The sequence below is a fragment of the Ciconia boyciana genome, chromosome 6, assembly GCF_034638445.1.
Source record: "Ciconia boyciana chromosome 6, ASM3463844v1, whole genome shotgun sequence".
Lineage (NCBI taxonomy): Eukaryota > Metazoa > Chordata > Aves > Ciconiiformes > Ciconiidae > Ciconia > Ciconia boyciana.
In genome coordinates this window covers 47,190,143-47,207,425 of record NC_132939.1, presented here as the reverse complement: position 1 = coordinate 47,207,425, position 17,283 = coordinate 47,190,143, and the positions used below count along the sequence as shown (strand labels likewise).

Genomic DNA, 17,283 nt, shown 5'->3' with positions numbered 1-17,283 from the left:
CCTCTGCACGCCACACCAGTCTTTTCACTCCTGCTTTTACATCTCTGTACTCCTAATTTGGGGTCCTTCAAGCTGCTGTTTCATTGCAAGCTGACTACAGTCTTGTTAGTCTTGTTAAGGACTCAAAGGACAAACAAAACAACATTTGAGAAGCCCAGTTTGCCATTGCAAGTACTGATGTGTTTCTATCCCCAAATGAATTTTTCAGGTGTCTATTTTTCCTAGTCTCAGATAAGATTATTTAAATTCTCAAGCCAGCTGTCTTCCTATTTTTAAAATAGGTAAAGCACTGGCTACCTGTCAGCTCTACTGATTTTACAGGTGGCCTCCAAGAACCAAGTCATATAAACTGGCCAGTAGTTCAAGGCTACACAGTCCGTCATTAAGAAAACATCCCTACTTAGGGCCTGATCCAAAGTCAATACGACCAGCCTTAAGTTACTTACAGGGGCATCCCAAGCAATTCCCGCTTTCTTTTTGTTTCCTTCCCTCTTTACACAGGCCTTCAACCCTCTGAGAAATCCTATGTGCATGTCTATTTGCACCACCCACATCTAGGGTGAAAATCTAGGCAAATAAATAAATCTTAACCATGAGCTCTTCAATGAAGATACCATCTCTTGCCATATCTCTTGACTTTGCATTGCCGAGTGTTCATTTCACATTGGGACTCAAGGCGTGGTCCAAACACTAAATAAAACAAGATTATTTCTTCACTTTCCATTTGCTCTTTTTATAGTGCTCCTCATGGTGCAGGCTTCTTGCAGCCTACATCCTTCAAGGGCTTCCTAATGGTTTCCTCACTGCACCCGTTGAGATGTTCTTCAGATATTCCTCTGGCTATTATGTACCTCTTCAGCAGCTACAAGGAAGCAAAGTAATGAGGCCTTCAGGGATTCAAATGAAAAGGGATAGCCCCACCTGGAGGAGAGAAGGCTAAATGCTCCCAAGGCACACAGTTTCACTCCTGCTGGGGAGGTGCAAGAAAGATGCAGGACCACTTAGCCAAGTGGTGTGCCTGACACCTCACACTCATGCTCTTGGAGTGAAGCACTTCAGGGACAAGGGTGCACAGCTAGGAAAAAAAGTGCAATAAATCAGGCACTGCCTCCTTCCCCTCACTTCTCTCCTCCTTCCTCTTCCACAAATGTCACAGTGAGATGGCCCATCTCTCTGAATAAATCACTGCAGAGGACTGAAGAACATCCTGTTTTATAGGCACAGATCCCAAAAAAAATGGACCTTCCTAATGCTACAAAATTAAAACCTAGAGATGCTATGCCCATAATGTTCAGCTGACACCACTCTAGAAAGCAGGAGGAAAAGGAAGTGTCTTATAATTACAAGATTTATTTTACAGCTTGTTATGTGTTTTCAGCACAAAGCTTTCATGCTTTATGTGTTGGCAGGAAGTTTGCTAGACAGCAGTGCTCAAAATGTAGAGTCATCAAGCCACCAGCTGGCCCTGCTAGTAGCTTTTTTAGACTGCATTAGTGTCGACCATGCCTTTTAGATTAAGAGAGATCCTGGGGAGCACATAATAGGGCAACCTAACATGATCAGCTCAGGGACTGTGGATGGGCTGTGAAGCTCTTCACCTCTATTACTGGTTCCCATTTAGATTGGTGACAGAAAGTCACTGCCACCTAATGGCTATTCCGTGTCTCCTAGGGAAGTTCATTTGCTGCTTCTCGTCCCAGTTCACCACAGGTTGAAGCACAGGCAAAGAGAGCCACCACCGCACACACTGGCTGTGGTGTAGAACAGCCCACAGTCCCCATTCACAGCTGCCTTTTTGAAGGAATGCCATGGAGAGCTCCTGGGGATTTCTCTCTGCAGATGCAGTCCACCTCCATCATGAAGAAACTATTTTAGGACATCACTTCCTATTATTTAAGGCACACAGTGCTACTGAATCAAGAGGGAAGTCCAAAGACACAGGCTACTTCATTGGTCTGAACTATCCAGAAACTGTAGGCTATTTTTTAAAAACACACACACACACATACACCCACTCATTTTCTTTCCAGGGTCCTTCAGTCGGGCAACTTCACTATGAAACACAGCTCATTTTGGAAACACTCACCCCACCATGAGAAACAACACAACAAACGCCAAGAATAGCCTCCAAGGAGCAAGAAATCATATTCTGTATAATGATGGCACAAGGTTATGCCTTCCAAATATTTGCCCAGATACTGACAGCCCAATAACCAGGAGTTTGAATGAGAACATCCTCATTCTGTTCTCAAAAGGAGGAAAGTTAATTAACCTCCCCAAATGGCTTTTCCCTGACAAAGCAATTCTGTAGCCAACAAAGTTAATTCAAGAATGGATTCCCACTGTCTCCCAAGACACCCTGACCACCGATCCTTTCTCTCCTTGCTATCTCCTCTCCATTAAAAAAAATACCTGTATCCACATTCACAGCAGTAATCTTTTGTCTTACATAGGAAAACAACAAAAAAATGCTCTGCTCAAGATTTTCAGCTGTGGCCACTAGGGCCAAAATCTGCAAGATGACTGACCCATTGCAATCCTCTTACTACACTGACAGCAACTCAGAAGCCCATCGATGCCAGCCCTTGAACAAATTGCATGTTGTGAGATACCTCTTGACTGACAGCAGGATCAACAGAAATTGATGCCAGCAATATAGGAAGTGTCAACCAAGATATCCAGCCAACAACCCAGGGGCTACAATGAGAGGCACACTGGTAATGTCACAGGGTAGGCTGACTTGAGGCTGAAGAGACAAACACTCAAGGAGGCAAACACTCAAGGAGGCAGAAGAATGTCAGAGAAATGTCGCCCTCTACAGAATAAAATGGTTTGATGAGAAAGCAATAGGTAAGGAAATGGCACTGAGCAGGCTGCCCTCCTTCCTCCTCTGACCCAGTACAAGCAGGGGCAGAAACGTGAAGAAATGCCCAAGCTTACATGTGCGAAGATGGCCAGAATCATTGAATGAAATAGACATGAAGTGAAGAAAGCTCATATCTCCCCTAATGCTCCTGACACTAGACCTATAGACACCCAATGTCTTGGGGCTAACCACAGCTACCACTGGCCTTGGCATCAGTACACTGGCATATCATCATCTGCAGGAAAAGGGCAGACACCCCAGGAAAGGATTCTTAACTCAGGAAAAAGATCAAGTTGCCTGTGTGGTCCAGCCACCAGCGGTGAGATGAAGCAACCACTGGGATGGATATAAAGCCTGACCACTTAAGCAGGTTTATCCCTGCTACAGGCAAGGGCAGGAATGGAAAAGGTAAGACATCTTGTCTCTTGACTGCTGCTGAGGAAGGGCTGTGAGTGCCATCAGGAAGGTGGACTCTTGTATCTCCTGGCTGATGGGAGAACCAGCTACTGCTTCCTGCCTCATGGAGAGTAGTAAATACACCCCCAATATGCTGGCCATAAAAAGGTGCTGATAACTGAGTGGCTGAGAGCATTAGCATCAAAAGCAGCCCATGAGAGACAGAGAAAGTAGTATCGAAGAGAATTCCTTGGAGCTAAGTGGGAACCTGGCTAAAAGCCCCTGGGAAACCCACTCCCTTCTTAATCTGCTTTGCATTTAATTGTTCCTAATGATTGTGTCCCTGTATGGCCCCAACAGGCTCAGGGACTGGTGCTGTCACTGAGGCTTCCCATCTCTCATCTGAGGCCGTGGGTAATTTAGAGGCCCCGGTTTAATGGCTGACTGGGAATCCGTGGAGAATGAGTTAAGCATTATCATTTGCACTGGAGTAGCACCCACCAGTACGCTGAGTACCAAGAGGAGATGCACAGAAAAAGTGTTTTTCTATTCCCAGCTGCAAGCCCGTCCCAGACACACATGCAGCTGCACCCCCTCACCGGAGACAGAGGCACAGCAGCTGCACCCAGACCTGCTGGCACTATCCACAGTCCCAGGGTCACCAAATCCCTGCCTCACAGAATCTCTGTTCTAAGCACAGCATCAAAAGTGAGGCTGGAAATCAGTAACCAATTCATGCGCATGCTTAAAAGAAAATTCCAAACCCTCAGCATATGAAGAGGAGGTTAAGCTGGCCTCACTGGAAGGACAGAAAGTCAAGAGAGTACAATGAATGGCTGAGAGCACCAGAGATCTATCCAGGACAGAGGCAAGTAGAAGCAACATCTGGATAAGTACTCTTCACACACACCACTTACTTGGGAGGGGCATTCACATCCTCTTGGCCCCATCCAGTGACTAACCTGTAGTACCAAATCCAATGGGGGAACTTCTTAAAAGTAATTCTGAGCTAGTCTGAGACCAACAAAATCAGCTCCCACAGTGTTAGAAGAGCTGCAAGACGGTAAAGACTTGGTTGCCATCCACTTAGAGCTGCACTGAGATAAAGGGTTTGGTGTGCAATTGCCCAGGCCCAAAAAATTTCCCCCTGCCAAGCTGATGCTTTGCTAGCACAAGCACTACAGGGATGTTGCTGAGGAACCCTCAAGGGCTGTCACTGTCAGGCTCAGTGGTGGCCCTCCATAACACCTGCCAACAGCAGGACAGGCCTCCACAGGCCAAGAAGTTTTGCTAACTCATGCTATGCCTGCACCTACTTCCTCCTCTCCATCTCCCAGCTCATTCCTCTTCATGCAGCCAAAGGCTAGTGTTGGCCATACCATAGAGTTCTCTTGTGTCATGCTGACATGCTGCACTTGCCACTGGCTCTGCCACACGCAGAGGCTGACTCAGCTAGTCTTGGCTGCCAAGCAGGGAGAGCAGAGCTCTGTGCAGCACCAGGAAACAGGGCTCTTTCTGGCTGCCTGGGGCATGAATTGACAAACCATCAAAACCTGTATGACAGAGGTTAATGAAGCCATGGAGAGACATGGCAAAAGGTCAGGAATTTGCAAGGGCTGCTGCAAACTGCTGCCAAACGACAAGCTGTCCACAGCACTGATAACTCCATAACTTGAGTGTCGCTCAAGAAAGCTACAAGCAGTCCTTCTGCAAACCAGGTTTCAAAGGCATGTGGCAGAGACATGGGCAGATGGAAAGTGAAGCTCCAGACTCCAACACATCTATCTCCAGTTTATGCCAAGGGATCAGTGCCACTCACCTGGGATGAGGAGCTAGAGCAGAACAGCTTAGCATCTTTAGACAGCAGAGGATGAGAACAAGCCCAGGGAAGCCTCTGTGCAAACCATCCCAAATACTCCAAGACCATACTGATGATGATGTGGATTTTCTGCCAGAGGAATACCAAAGAAATACCATGCTGGAGTCCAGTGCCACCAATTTCTACCTGGCCCACCATGGTTTCCAGCTTTAGAGTCCCTCCAGTCTCGAGAGCACCACCCCATGCATTACAACCACACCAGTGGCCTAAATCCTACATGCACTAAGAAGAAAAATTAGGTTAAAGACCTTACTTCAAACATACTATGCAGACTGGCCTAATTCAGCACAAGCTATATTTCCCACTCCAAAGAGGCCCTGAGCTGGAATAGCAGAGAAACCCTGGCTACATACACCAAGTGCACTCAACTAAAACTCAGTGTCACTCACAGCTCAAGGTATTGTAAGGCTGTAGGCTGGAATGAAAGGTGCAGCACAGGACTGAAAGGAGCAATAGGGGTGCTTATCTTACTTCTCACTAGAAATGCTTTTTCTATTCATGTTAATTAGTGATATCAAAACAATATGTTTTGCAGTGAGATGCACCTTTCTTTGCCCAATTCTGATATCTTCAGAGATCTGCAAGCCTGATTAATTCCTATCATTTCCCCTCCAACACACTCCTTTTACTTAAATCCCTCAGCCTTCATGTTATGGCCATTACCAACCAATAAGCAGGTTAAGAAACCACTGCCAGTCCCCTCTCAGCAGCTGACCTCCACACAACCAGCCTGGGCAGCAGAGAACGGGTGAGAGAGCCCAAACGCATCTTATCCCATATACCGAGAACTTGAATCTCTAATGGACATAAGTGAGCACTGGTTGCATGAGGCTACTCTTTAAGAGGGATCTTCTCCATTGGGTGATGCAGGTCCTGCAAGAATCTTATGTAATATGCAGCACAGTTTGCCTCTGCTGTTGCCAATTTGGGAGAAGCCATATTGAATTATTAAGCTGACAGCTTGACAGTTTGCTTTACAGCAATGGCTTTGGCAACACACCCGTGCCGTGCAGTTTCCAAGGAACGCAGTCCAGTGCTATCACCTACCTGTGATTTGAGGAAGTCATACTCCTCTGATCCGTATGGGACGCTCCGAAGGGAGGTGAGGTAGTCATAGGTGATAACTGCCGTCTGCAAATGAAAACAGAAATGTTGAGCAAGCTCTGCAGTTATCCTGGATCACAACAATAAACCTTCTGTTAGGGAGAATGTATGTAGCTTAGGTTCCAAAGTTTTGGCTCCACAGTGGAGTTTATGGTTACAGACTCATAAGAAATTAAATTAAAAGATTTAAATTTCAATGAACATTTATAGAAAGCAGCGCAGGGACCTCATTGACATATAGCTATTAAAAATAACCTACATTTGGCACTCCTATACTACCTTCCATTTGAGAAGCTCAAAGCATTTTCATAATCTCTGTACAGCACCTTCCACAGCAGACTCCCATTCTCTGTCAGCTTCCACAGGTCTGCTGCTAGTAATAGAGGCCAGGAAGACCCTGTTTGTGCCCACCAGTTATCCCACGCTTCCTCTTCACACCTCCAACCTGCCTAACCACACTGGTGCACAGTGAGCTCAGTCTGGATAGATGGCTCAGCAGGGAGCAGAGTGGTTGAAGACAAGCTCACCGATTAGCACAGCAGCGGCACTTTGGAGGATATTCAACAGCACAAAGGACTAGAGGGCCGAAGGGTCAGATACCCAATTACAAAACAATACGGGGATCCAGCTAAAGCTTATTAGCCAGACATAGCCACAGACAACGGAATTAGATTCCGAAGTGCCTTAATGATTTCTGAAAATGGATCTAGGGTATTTCACAATTTTATCCTACAACTAAAGTTCCTCTCTTTCCACAGTCAGCAAACAGAACAGAAACATACAGGTCACATTCATAAAGTTTACTTGGGGGGAGAGAAGGGAATGTATACCTAGATGAACCTGTCCACTAACCTGTCATTTGAACTTCAAGGTCCTTGCCATAAAGAACCATTTGCATAACTCAGATCTAAAGTCAGATTTCCTCAGATCTAAAGTCAGATTTCCTCAAACCTCCCTACTGAAGGGGTAGCATACCATTCTGGGACAGGATACTATCACCCCCCTTTCACTGCAAATGTGCCTAGTAAGGGCATAAAGCACAGTCAATGTAATGTGAAAGCCAGGAAGGCAAGGGAATCAAATCTGGCTGGAGACAAAGTTGCTGGAACTGACAATAGGGAAACAGTCAAAAGCTCAGAGATGCATCGAAGAAGGGATCAATCTGGGAATCAGTTACAGACAGACACACTCCTTCCTTGTGGAGGTTAGGTTTCTCACATTTCCTGTTTTGCAGGTTGGAAACTGAGCTTTTCAGGCTTCCTTGTCCCTGATGAACTCAGGAGCTGCACAGCTACACAGAGTCACATTCAGAAGAAAAAATTTCAAAGCATCTTCCCAACCTCAAAGAACAACTTCCAAGTGGAGGGAGGTTGAAATCAGCCTTGCATGAAGGCTTGAGTTGGTTCTTATTTTATCTCTGGTCCACGAGGGTAATTATCACCTCCAACTTGAAAAGAAGCAGCTAACAGATTGGCTTGTATTACAGAGGAAGAGGGAATTAATAAAGCAGTTGCTAATTACATCATAATCTTAAACACTAAATTAGTATTATGATGATCCTGATAGGCAACTCTGACACTGCCAAATCCCTGCTAGTGTCCGAGATGTATTCCAGCTACTGCACAGAGCGTTCCTTCCACATACCCAGAACAACTGGGGTACCCTCAAAGAAATATGGCAAACGCACACCTGCTCTGCCAGATTTCTAATTTTACCAGAACACAGAAACTGTCTGAAACATGATGCTGTCCAGGCCACTGACTTCATTCTCATCCAAGACTAGTGCTGTCATTCATGTTACAGTGTGAGACTGAATCTCGGAGACATAAAAGACCTACAAGATCAACCAGTCCCTCCCCTTACAAACGCCAGATTACTTCTTTAACTGATCTTGTATCCAGTCCAGTGTTAAATGTCCTGAAGACTTGGGCTTCCACTTTGGATCAATGAATGCTCAAGACCTTACCCTCTTTCACCACACCTAAACTATCCTCAGACCTCACCAGGTCATGGCACAATGTTCCCTCTGAATAGTTGTCTACCCACACATAAGCAAGAGCCGGTTCCCTAAACTGAGGCTCGAGAAGAAATTTTCTGCTAGTGCACTTCATCAAGTTTCTTAGGAAAGTCTGCAAAGGACTACTGAACCAGTATGCTTAAAATACAAGCAGACTCAAATCTTTCTAATCAAACTAAGATTAAATCTGTCCAGAGTCCTGTAGTTCTAGGTCAGATTTCCTGACCTTCATGTGCTCTTTTCTCCAGGCTTTTGTTTTGTTTTGTTTTGTTCACCACACCATAACTTGTCTTAAATTTTTGCGTCTGCTGCTGCTGAACTTAGCTCTTAAGGATTACAGCCTCTTAATTACAGTCTGCTTTTGCCTGGCTATGGTCCAATGATTGAATCAAGCATCCAGCTAAGAAGCCTGAGCAGGGCTAGATTGAAGGACAGATGCTTTAGGTCCATGTACATGCCACCAATATCCAAAATCGCTTGTTTGCTACAGTCTCAGCTTTCGTTTACAAAAAGAGCAAGCCCGAGAAGCTGAGCTTCTTAGAAATGAACATGTCTAATTGCTCTATTGGCTTCACCCAGTCTATGGCTAAGGAATGAGAGCATTCTGGGCTGCCAGTGCCCAGATGAGAGCCGACCTCTGCCTTTCCAACAGGGAGCAGACCCCAAGGTGGGAAGGCAGAGGTCACTGGTGCAGCTGGACTAAAGGAGCAACCTAACCATACACAGTCCTAGATAGTAGAGGGAACAGAGAATTCAAAGAGACAGAAAATTTGTGTTTGAAAAGTATAAAGACATACAGATATAAACACATGCTGCCATCATCTACGGAACACAGAACATTGGCAGCATGTTTTTGGGGGTCACTGCTTGCAACTACGGGTGCAGAATCCTCTAACAGTGAAGTGCTTTACAGCCCATGACTTGTGACTTCCCTGGAGGCAGAGGACATGAAAGTCAAGCATGTCTTTAGATTTGCCAGCATCTAAAGCAAAGAAAATCTCCTTTCCCCTACTTCCTATTAATCAGGAAAGTAATCTCCCACCGTCACTCAAAACACAGACCAACTGCACAGCTTCATCACTGCACAGTTCTCACTTATTCTTGTCTTAAACAGAAGATAGCCACAAAAAACTCTGGCTTCAAGTAAGATTGAGAAACACTGGTCAAGCAGGCAGAACTCAAGGGCAGATTGGAGAGCCCAAACAGCCCGGATAGCAGATTCCTCTCTAGCCACAATAAGCTATGTTCCCTCTCCATGCCTCAGTTTCCTATGCAGTAGAAGGGAGAGAGCTGCTCCCTGCCACCACGTACCACTGCCTTATCATCAGGGACAGAGCACGAAGCTTAGCACTTATTTATTTAGCACTTACTAGCTAAGAAGGAAAGATTACAGTTTGTATTTCTACCCTCACCCTTTCAAAATAAACACTCATTTTTCACAATAGTTCATGGTGCAGCTTGCACATATAAACGGCATGGCACCTGAGCCAACCCACAGAGCTTCTTTCTTATTGCATCTGCCCTCAGGAGCTGACTCCCTGTAAAACTCATTAATGAAGTGCTTAAAAGTCATAGAATATGCAGACAGACAGCTGCTTACCACTGGGGGTCTGTAAATGATGGAGATCATGGCCTGAAGTGACAGATGTATAATGCAAGTGAGGGAGACTGACACCCCCTCCAGAGTCTCTGCTCTCCTTGTTCCTGGCTGCTCATGGATTCATCAGTGAATACCCTCAAGGAGAAGGCAGCAACCTGTTTGGCTGACAGTCTCCCTTCTAAGGTTTTCTGGAGTGGTGATCAACACAAGGGTGAAACAGCAGTGATGCTAGGCAGATGTAGTGCTTATTTTATGAATCTGGAAACCAATCCATCTCAGAAGTACATAATCTCCCATCCTCACTTTACCCTTGCTTTGAGAATGATACTCTAAACACCTGCCCTCCTCTCCCCAAATCTCTCATACTAAGGGTCACAGGGCAATGGCTACCGAAGCATATCGATACAACCACCACGACCCTTAAAACAAAATGTTCCAGTGTAAAAAATGGCATATGCAGACAAGATGGTTTGAACCAAGTCACTGTTAAAGGCAGCACGATGCCATACCTGGGTGACTGACCTTGAAGGGTGGCTGATGAAGATGCGGGCCCAAAGTGAGCCTTTGCTCTGAAAGTCCCACCCTACCCAGGGTAGCAGAGACAGCTCTGTTTGTTTCTTCCAAAATGTGCAAACGACAGCTCTATTCCTTCTATGCTTTCACCTCTTTTCTCCCCACTGTGTCAACTTGAAGAGCTCCCTATTGACCTTCTGACTCCCAGAGCCAGCTGCCAACTGGAAATGCAGAGAGGGAATGCAGGAAATCCCAAGTTCTTGTGAACTCCAATTCCCTTACCCACCGAGCAATCTTCCTGCACATTCCTAGGATGAAACTTACTGTGGCAATGGCTCGGCCCACACGAACAACTCCAAAATCGTTGGGATCCAGGAACTTGTTGCCATAGAGATAGATGCCAGAAGTGGCTGCCACCAACGAGGCAAGTTTCAAGGCCCTTCGTGCCATGATTGATGAACCCTGCCGAGACACAAAACAGCAACTGTAACATCTGAGAAGGACATAGTGAGCCGATGCCTACAGCCCCAAGGGACCTGACAATCCAAGTTTTAATTGCTCCTTGGTTAATGATGCATCGCTAGCACTGCCCCTAGCCAAGAGCTCAAGCAATCACGCAGCAACCGAACGCAAGCTCTGACTCCATTGCTATTTCTAAGTCAACAGTGCCTATGGGCCACAAACTCACTGTGCAAGACCTTGGGCACCCATAACAAAACATTTGTTCATGGTCCCAAAGGCTTTACAAGGAGAGACAACAGGTGGACAGAGACAAGGGAGCATGTGCTCACCAAAAGTCAATTCTGATCACTGCAATAGGCTGCCTCTTCACTGCAAATGTTTTGAAGATATCACAGCATAGGCAGATTGCAAACAAGCAAACAGATGTAAACAAGCAGGGTTTAAGAGGAGCTCTTGCAACACCAAGGGGACCCAAAACTTGTTGGAAACTGCCAGACTAGATGTGAAAGTGCCTCACTGCTGATGAGTGGTGGGAGAAGAGGCGATGCATCCCTGGAGGCTGCGTGCAACTCCAGCAGCCGGTGGCAGACAGCAGCATACAACACAGAGGATGGAGGACCTGATCAGAGTGACCAAGCAAGACTTGTTTTGTCATCATCACCATCCCATTCAAGTGCCAGGCAGGGACTGCAGTGGCAGAACGGACATTTGCAAGAACCAACAGCCTAATCCTGGCTCTGTCACAGGCACAGGCCTGGGGTGAGACACTTCTCCCCTCGCTCACTTTTCCTCTGGAAGACAAGGGTGGGGAATGAATGCATTTCCCACACTAAGCACTTTGCAGCACTGCATTCATTACTTACAGTATATAAAGTAGTGTAAACATGTAATTCATTACATGTGATAGATATATTATGATTCTCTATGTCACTTTAGAGGATTCAGACCTGAAAAAAAATTACAAATCAGGTATATTTTTCTTTCCTTTCCCTTTGGCCAGTATTGGATAGAAAGTATGACTGACCATTCTTTCTGCTTACACCACAAATCAAGAGGCATGGTTCACCTACTCTGCAAGCGCTCAAGAGCACCCTTGACAGAGTGTGGGCTTTTACCCCATCAACATGCAGTCCACTAACCCTCCTGCTCTTAGACTTGATTAAGAAACTTTCCTACTTCTCTCTGTGAACATTTAGCGGCGTCAGTCTGGCTCGTGCCTTTTCTCTTGGAAGCCTTGTAACCAAAAAACATGCAGTGACACAGGTCAAGCCTTTCAAAAACAGTTCACAAGAACACAATCAGGGAAATAGACTAATATAACACAAGAGACCTCTGTACATGAACCTTAGCTAAACTTTATTATTTCCTTCTATTTCCTTACAAGCCCTAGGTAACTCTGAGACAGAAAAGCCAAGATATATTCTGCCAGCGCCAGTCAGAGCGCCCTGCAGCACCCCAGCTCCTTCTGTCAGAAGGGGCAGCTGGGTGATCAGGACTCCTCTGAACCTACGATCAAACTCAAGAGAAAATAAACCTGGCCCCTTGACTGCAGCCAAATGAACATGCGCTTCCCACAAAAAAGCTGCCGTCCTCCCCCCGCCTCACTGAACCTCTAGAAATTTTGGGGCTTCTTCCAGAGGACTGATCTCTTTTGCACAGAAATCTCTTGTATCCTCTGTCACCTTCAAAAAACATTTTCTGCAAAGTGTTTTAATTAAACCATTTCTGCTCCTTGTATGTTTTTGTAAAATTTCATTTATTGGAAAGTGAAAGGTGCAAACAGTGACATTTTCTTAACACAGAAAATATGCCTCTCTCTCATTATTTTTTCCTTCACCTTCTTTATTACTAAAAGAACATTTGCTTGAAAGCAGGATGCAAGTCCATCTGTTCTTGCATCTTATTCCTACCTGAGGCTATAATCTGCAGTTCGTGACATCACATCTATTGCCGTACCTGCCAGCTGTACGTCACAAACAGAAGATGGGAACCTTAGGTAGCAAATAAACAGGCACAGCAGCTGAGCTCTCCAGCAACAAAGTTCCTGCTTTCATGCTTAATGCGTTGTACTAATAAAAAGGGAAGAACTAAAACCCCTCCAATATAAGGTACAGAAATGGAATTGTCAGCAATCAACTGTATTTCAAAGTTTCGCATAAGGTGTCGAGGAGCCTCTTCCATGTAAATGAGCCGTTACAACACCCCTAGGGCCATCTCAAAGACCCTGTCAGCTGTGAAATACTCCTCGGATGTTGCTGCCTCTTGTTATTAAGGCCTGTGCCGATGAACCACCTCCTGCTCTGCTTTGCTTAGGTGAGCTGGCTTCTTTGACTTTCACAAGACTTCACACACGTAAGGTGCCCTTTCCTTACAGCCGGGCACCGTGCCTCTCCTACTCCCACTCGGGGGAGCCGGGGCGGACGGGAGGTTACCAGTTTTCTCCCAGAGCCCCGGAGGTGACCCCCTCGAGGCCCGCCACCGCCACCTGCCAGGCCTGCGCCCCGCCGCGGAAGCGCTGCCCGGGAGATCGCGCTCTCCCGAGGCCCAGGGCGCGGCAGGGAGCGCTGACTGCCCCCGGGGGCCGCCGCAAAGCCCCAACGGGGCCGGCTCGCCCCCTGAGCCCGCGCCCTCCGCGGCAGCAGCGCTCCCCGAGGTCCCCCCGTGAGGGCGAGGGGCCGGCTCCGGCTGCTTTCGGTTCTCCTCCAGGCGTGGCGTGGCGTGGCGTGGCGTGCCGTGCCTCCTGGAGCAGCTACCGCCGCTCCCGCCTTCAGAAACAACCCCGACGCCGCCGAGCCCTGCGGCAACCGGGCCTCCACCCCCGGGGCCTGCGCCCGCGCCGGACATCCGCCGCCTGGGCCCGAACCCCCCCGCCCGGCGGCACCAGCCGGGGCGCGAAGGAGCCGAACCGGGCCGAGGCGCCCGAAGCCGCAGCTGGGGGGTGGGAGGGCAGCGAGAGGCCGGGTCCCTCCCCGCCGGATCCTCGCCAGCCTCCAGCACCGCGTCGGCCCCTCCGCCGGGGCACGGAGCCGGCACTTACCGCCTCGCCGGCACCGCGGCACTTCAACTCCCGCGCGCCCAGCCGCCTGGTCCCCCTCCGCCTCGCACATGGTACGGCCCTGCCCCGCGCGGCATGCTGGGATATGTAGTCTCCGGCTGCGGCCGCTCGGAAAGGCGGGGGCGCGGCGGGACTCCGAGGGGCAGCCCCTCGGCGAGCCCACCGGGGAGCGGCGGGGGGGCAGCCGGGCGGGCGCTGCGCACCGGCGGCCCCCGGGCTGCTCTAAAGCCCCTGCCCCAGCTGCAGGGCTGCGTGCTGCTCCCCCTCGTAGTTACAAAAGAGGAGGTGGACGGGCAGCACCCTCCAGTTCAGTGTACAACAGGGTAACACAATCTCCACTTTATCAGTGGGGCTCCCAAATGGCACAGGTGCCCAGAAAAGCCGTCTTCTGTACTTTTTAAAAAAAATCTCAGACTTCGTGATATTTTAATTGGTTTTCAATGTTTGCTCACTGAAAGCCCTGCAGCAGGGAGAAGATATGTATATATGTATGTGTATATACATATACATACCAGAAATCATGAGAGAGGGTAGAAATACCAAACTCAGATATCAGGGCATTCCCTTTCTATACATATGAAAGGTGCTGGAGGGGCACTGATGCTTTTATCGACCAGAAATCAGAACTGCTCTTCAGCGAAGGGTGTGGGTTTGGCCAGGGCACTATGAACATTTTACCTCGTGAGTCTGGCTATTGCAACACATCGCGATTAGGTGTGAGCACAGTCACCTACGCAGCCGTAGCATGTGGGCTGGCAACACCGTGTCTGTTCCCGGTGCTAAGGGAGTGCTCTCACCAGAGTGCTTCTGGCAATAGAGTTGAACACTTTTGTCCTGCTCCTATTGAACGCAAAACAATGTTGTACATCATGTGGTCAGATCCTTAAGCAGCCTAAATTGATAGCATAAACTATGCAGCTATACTTAGCTTTTATCATTCAGTGAAATGCACACATGGCTGCCTAATATCAGCTTATATTTAAGGCTATAATTCCAAAGGCCAAAGAGATGTGTATCATAAATATCTCAGAAACTGCTCTTCTCCATCCAAGAGAATGATGCAGTACAACAACTGTGTTCATCAAGAATAAAAGAGCTGTTGGCAACAAGGAAAATAATTGCAGAATGAAAAAAAAGCTTTCTCTGCAGCTAACCTTTAGCTCCTTACTATAAGAAATGAAAATTATAATAAATTTTATCGTATTAAAGGTTCAATGCAAAACCAATCTCTTCACCAAAGTCTTCTTGCAATAAAGATTACGATAAAAGAGAGAAAGAACAAAGCAGGGAATGAAAAAGTGTTGCTGAATCAGCATAAATGTTGTAAGAGATTCATATTCTCTGGAGCAAATACCTAGTTTGATAGTCACCCACTTGAAATTTAGCATTTCTGGTTGAACTTTTCTCCTATTGTGAAAAAAAAAGGAAACTCAATGTTGTTTTTGAGTCAGTATCTTTCTGATAAGAGAACCTGCAGTTCAACAACACCAGGGAACCCATAGTGGAAAACTGTAAGTATTTGGGACAGAGTTAAGGACACAGCTACCACAATTAATCCTTAATACATTAAAAGGATGCCAGAGACCAAAACCAGAATGAGACCAAAAAGATCTTAATAATTCTTTGAGTGTTAAAGTTTCCAATAGGATTCAGGAAACACTGAAACAAATCCAGGAAAGCATCACCACACTGTGTTTCCATTCATATTTGCAGCGATACAGTTGCACCCGAAAAGGTAGAAACAGGGCAAAAAGTGATCTAGAAACACTCAGATTATGAGTGTTGACCAGCCTCTCTTCCAGGATGGCCAGGTTTTTCATCCCAGCCCCTGTGAAAAGTGCTGTAAAGGTAACCTGTCTACCTTCTCCCTGGCTTTAGGACAGTGGTATATTAAAGGTTTTCCTAAAAGATCAGAATAATATTGGGAATATTTGCTGGGTACCCCTTTTGTTTCCATCTGGCTTCCTTTCAGTTTTGTTTTCCCTACTTGTCCCCTGTGTCAGACATTAACACAAATGCCTGCACAAGGTGGGCATCCTGACAAAGCACCTACAAGTTATGAAGGGCAGAGTTAAGGGTGATTACCCTGCCAACACATTGAGGATACAGGGCCCACATGGCCATTTGCTGCATCAGCCATATGATGGCAAAACTGGCCACAATCCCGTAAGTTTCCTTCCCTTCTTGGACAGATGGGGGCTTTTGAACTGATGGGATGCAGTGAAGCATCCCAGCTTAGTCTTGGACCATTACAAATTGTGTAGGAAAGATGATTTGTTGGAAGGAACCTTTACAGTTTAGAGGGTGATGCTAAAAGAGGAAGAAAATAAAAAGTGAGGGAGGTATGCACATGATGTACTACTGAGAAAATGAGGGAGAAATGAGTGCAGGCTGAACATGAAGTAACCACTCTGAATCACAGACTAAAATAAGCTTAGAAATATGGGGAAAAGATCTACTCCTGCATCTACTACAGCCTGTGAAAGTTTTGCTATAGATTTTTGTGTTTGCAGATTCATGACCTCCATGGCACAGGCTGATAGTGGGCATAATAGCGGGGTATCCGTTTAAAGCTACTGTGCTACTGCATATAAAAATCCAAAATAGAGGCTGTAACCTCAGCACAACCACTGATTCCTGATGACAGCTTGCTGCTTCTACCCAGGATGCTTAAGACTGTGGCCCAGGCTATCAATCCCCTGCTTTAACCAATAAGTCACACACACTGGCAAAGCTCCCAGCAAAGGGAGCGGGTCAGTATCTGATTTTTGCTGGCCTCTCCTGGAAAAGCCATGGGAGGTTGCTTCAGACTAATTCTGTTCCTTGCAGCTTTCAGTTAAACAGGCTGATGCTGGGTCTGCTGCAGAGAGGGGAGAAAAAAAAGAGGCTTTTGTAGTATAACAATGCCGTGTGCCGATGTGCAGTGGGCAATTATGTAACCAAGGCTAAATCTTTCTATAATTAGAACAAGCACCTAGTTAGAGTGATCAGAGCTCTTTTGTGTCAGCCTGCACGGGGGTACGCAAGAAACAGCTTGGCTCAAAAGAAAGATGCTGGCTTGATTTCCCTTTCCCTTTCAACTGGTGAATAAATTAAATCTCAGATTACCCCAAATTGCTGTGAAAGATGAAAAGCGAAAAGCGTTTCCTTTTCATTCTTGTTGAAGACATTTGCATCCCAGGTGTCAATCTCATGAAATGCAGAAACAAACCCAAAGACTCAGGCCTCTCTGTCCCAAGCACTGGAGTGGGAAGAGCAATCAGACTGCCTGAATAGTGGACCGAAGGTCAGTACCAGCTCTTCCTACTGGGAATCAATCTCTTTTTTAGGTTCTCTCTGATGAAAACCATGGAAAGATATCTGGAAAGTCTCACTGATAACAGACATTCCT

General features: G+C 46.7%; 1 protein-coding gene across 2 annotated transcripts in view; it reads right to left on the bottom strand.

The window, feature by feature from the left end:
• The window catches only part of ADCK1 (aarF domain containing kinase 1), an 81,156-nt gene extending 67,217 nt beyond the window's left edge, over nucleotides 1-13,939 (bottom strand). Inside the window, exons 1-3 of one of the 2 annotated variants that reach the window (XM_072865539.1) lie at nucleotides 13,875-13,939; nucleotides 10,700-10,837; nucleotides 6,189-6,272 (exon numbers count right to left, since the gene is read on the bottom strand). In XM_072865539.1, coding sequence (XP_072721640.1) covers nucleotides 6,189-6,272; nucleotides 10,700-10,825 — 210 coding nt within the window. In that variant the 5' untranslated portion in view covers nucleotides 10,826-10,837; nucleotides 13,875-13,939. Of the gene's footprint in view, nucleotides 1-6,188; nucleotides 6,273-10,699; nucleotides 10,838-13,322; nucleotides 13,418-13,874 lie in introns of those variants that run through there. The other variant, XM_072865540.1, reaches the window with a different exon arrangement.
• Nucleotides 13,940-17,283: the final 3,344 nt, after the last annotated feature.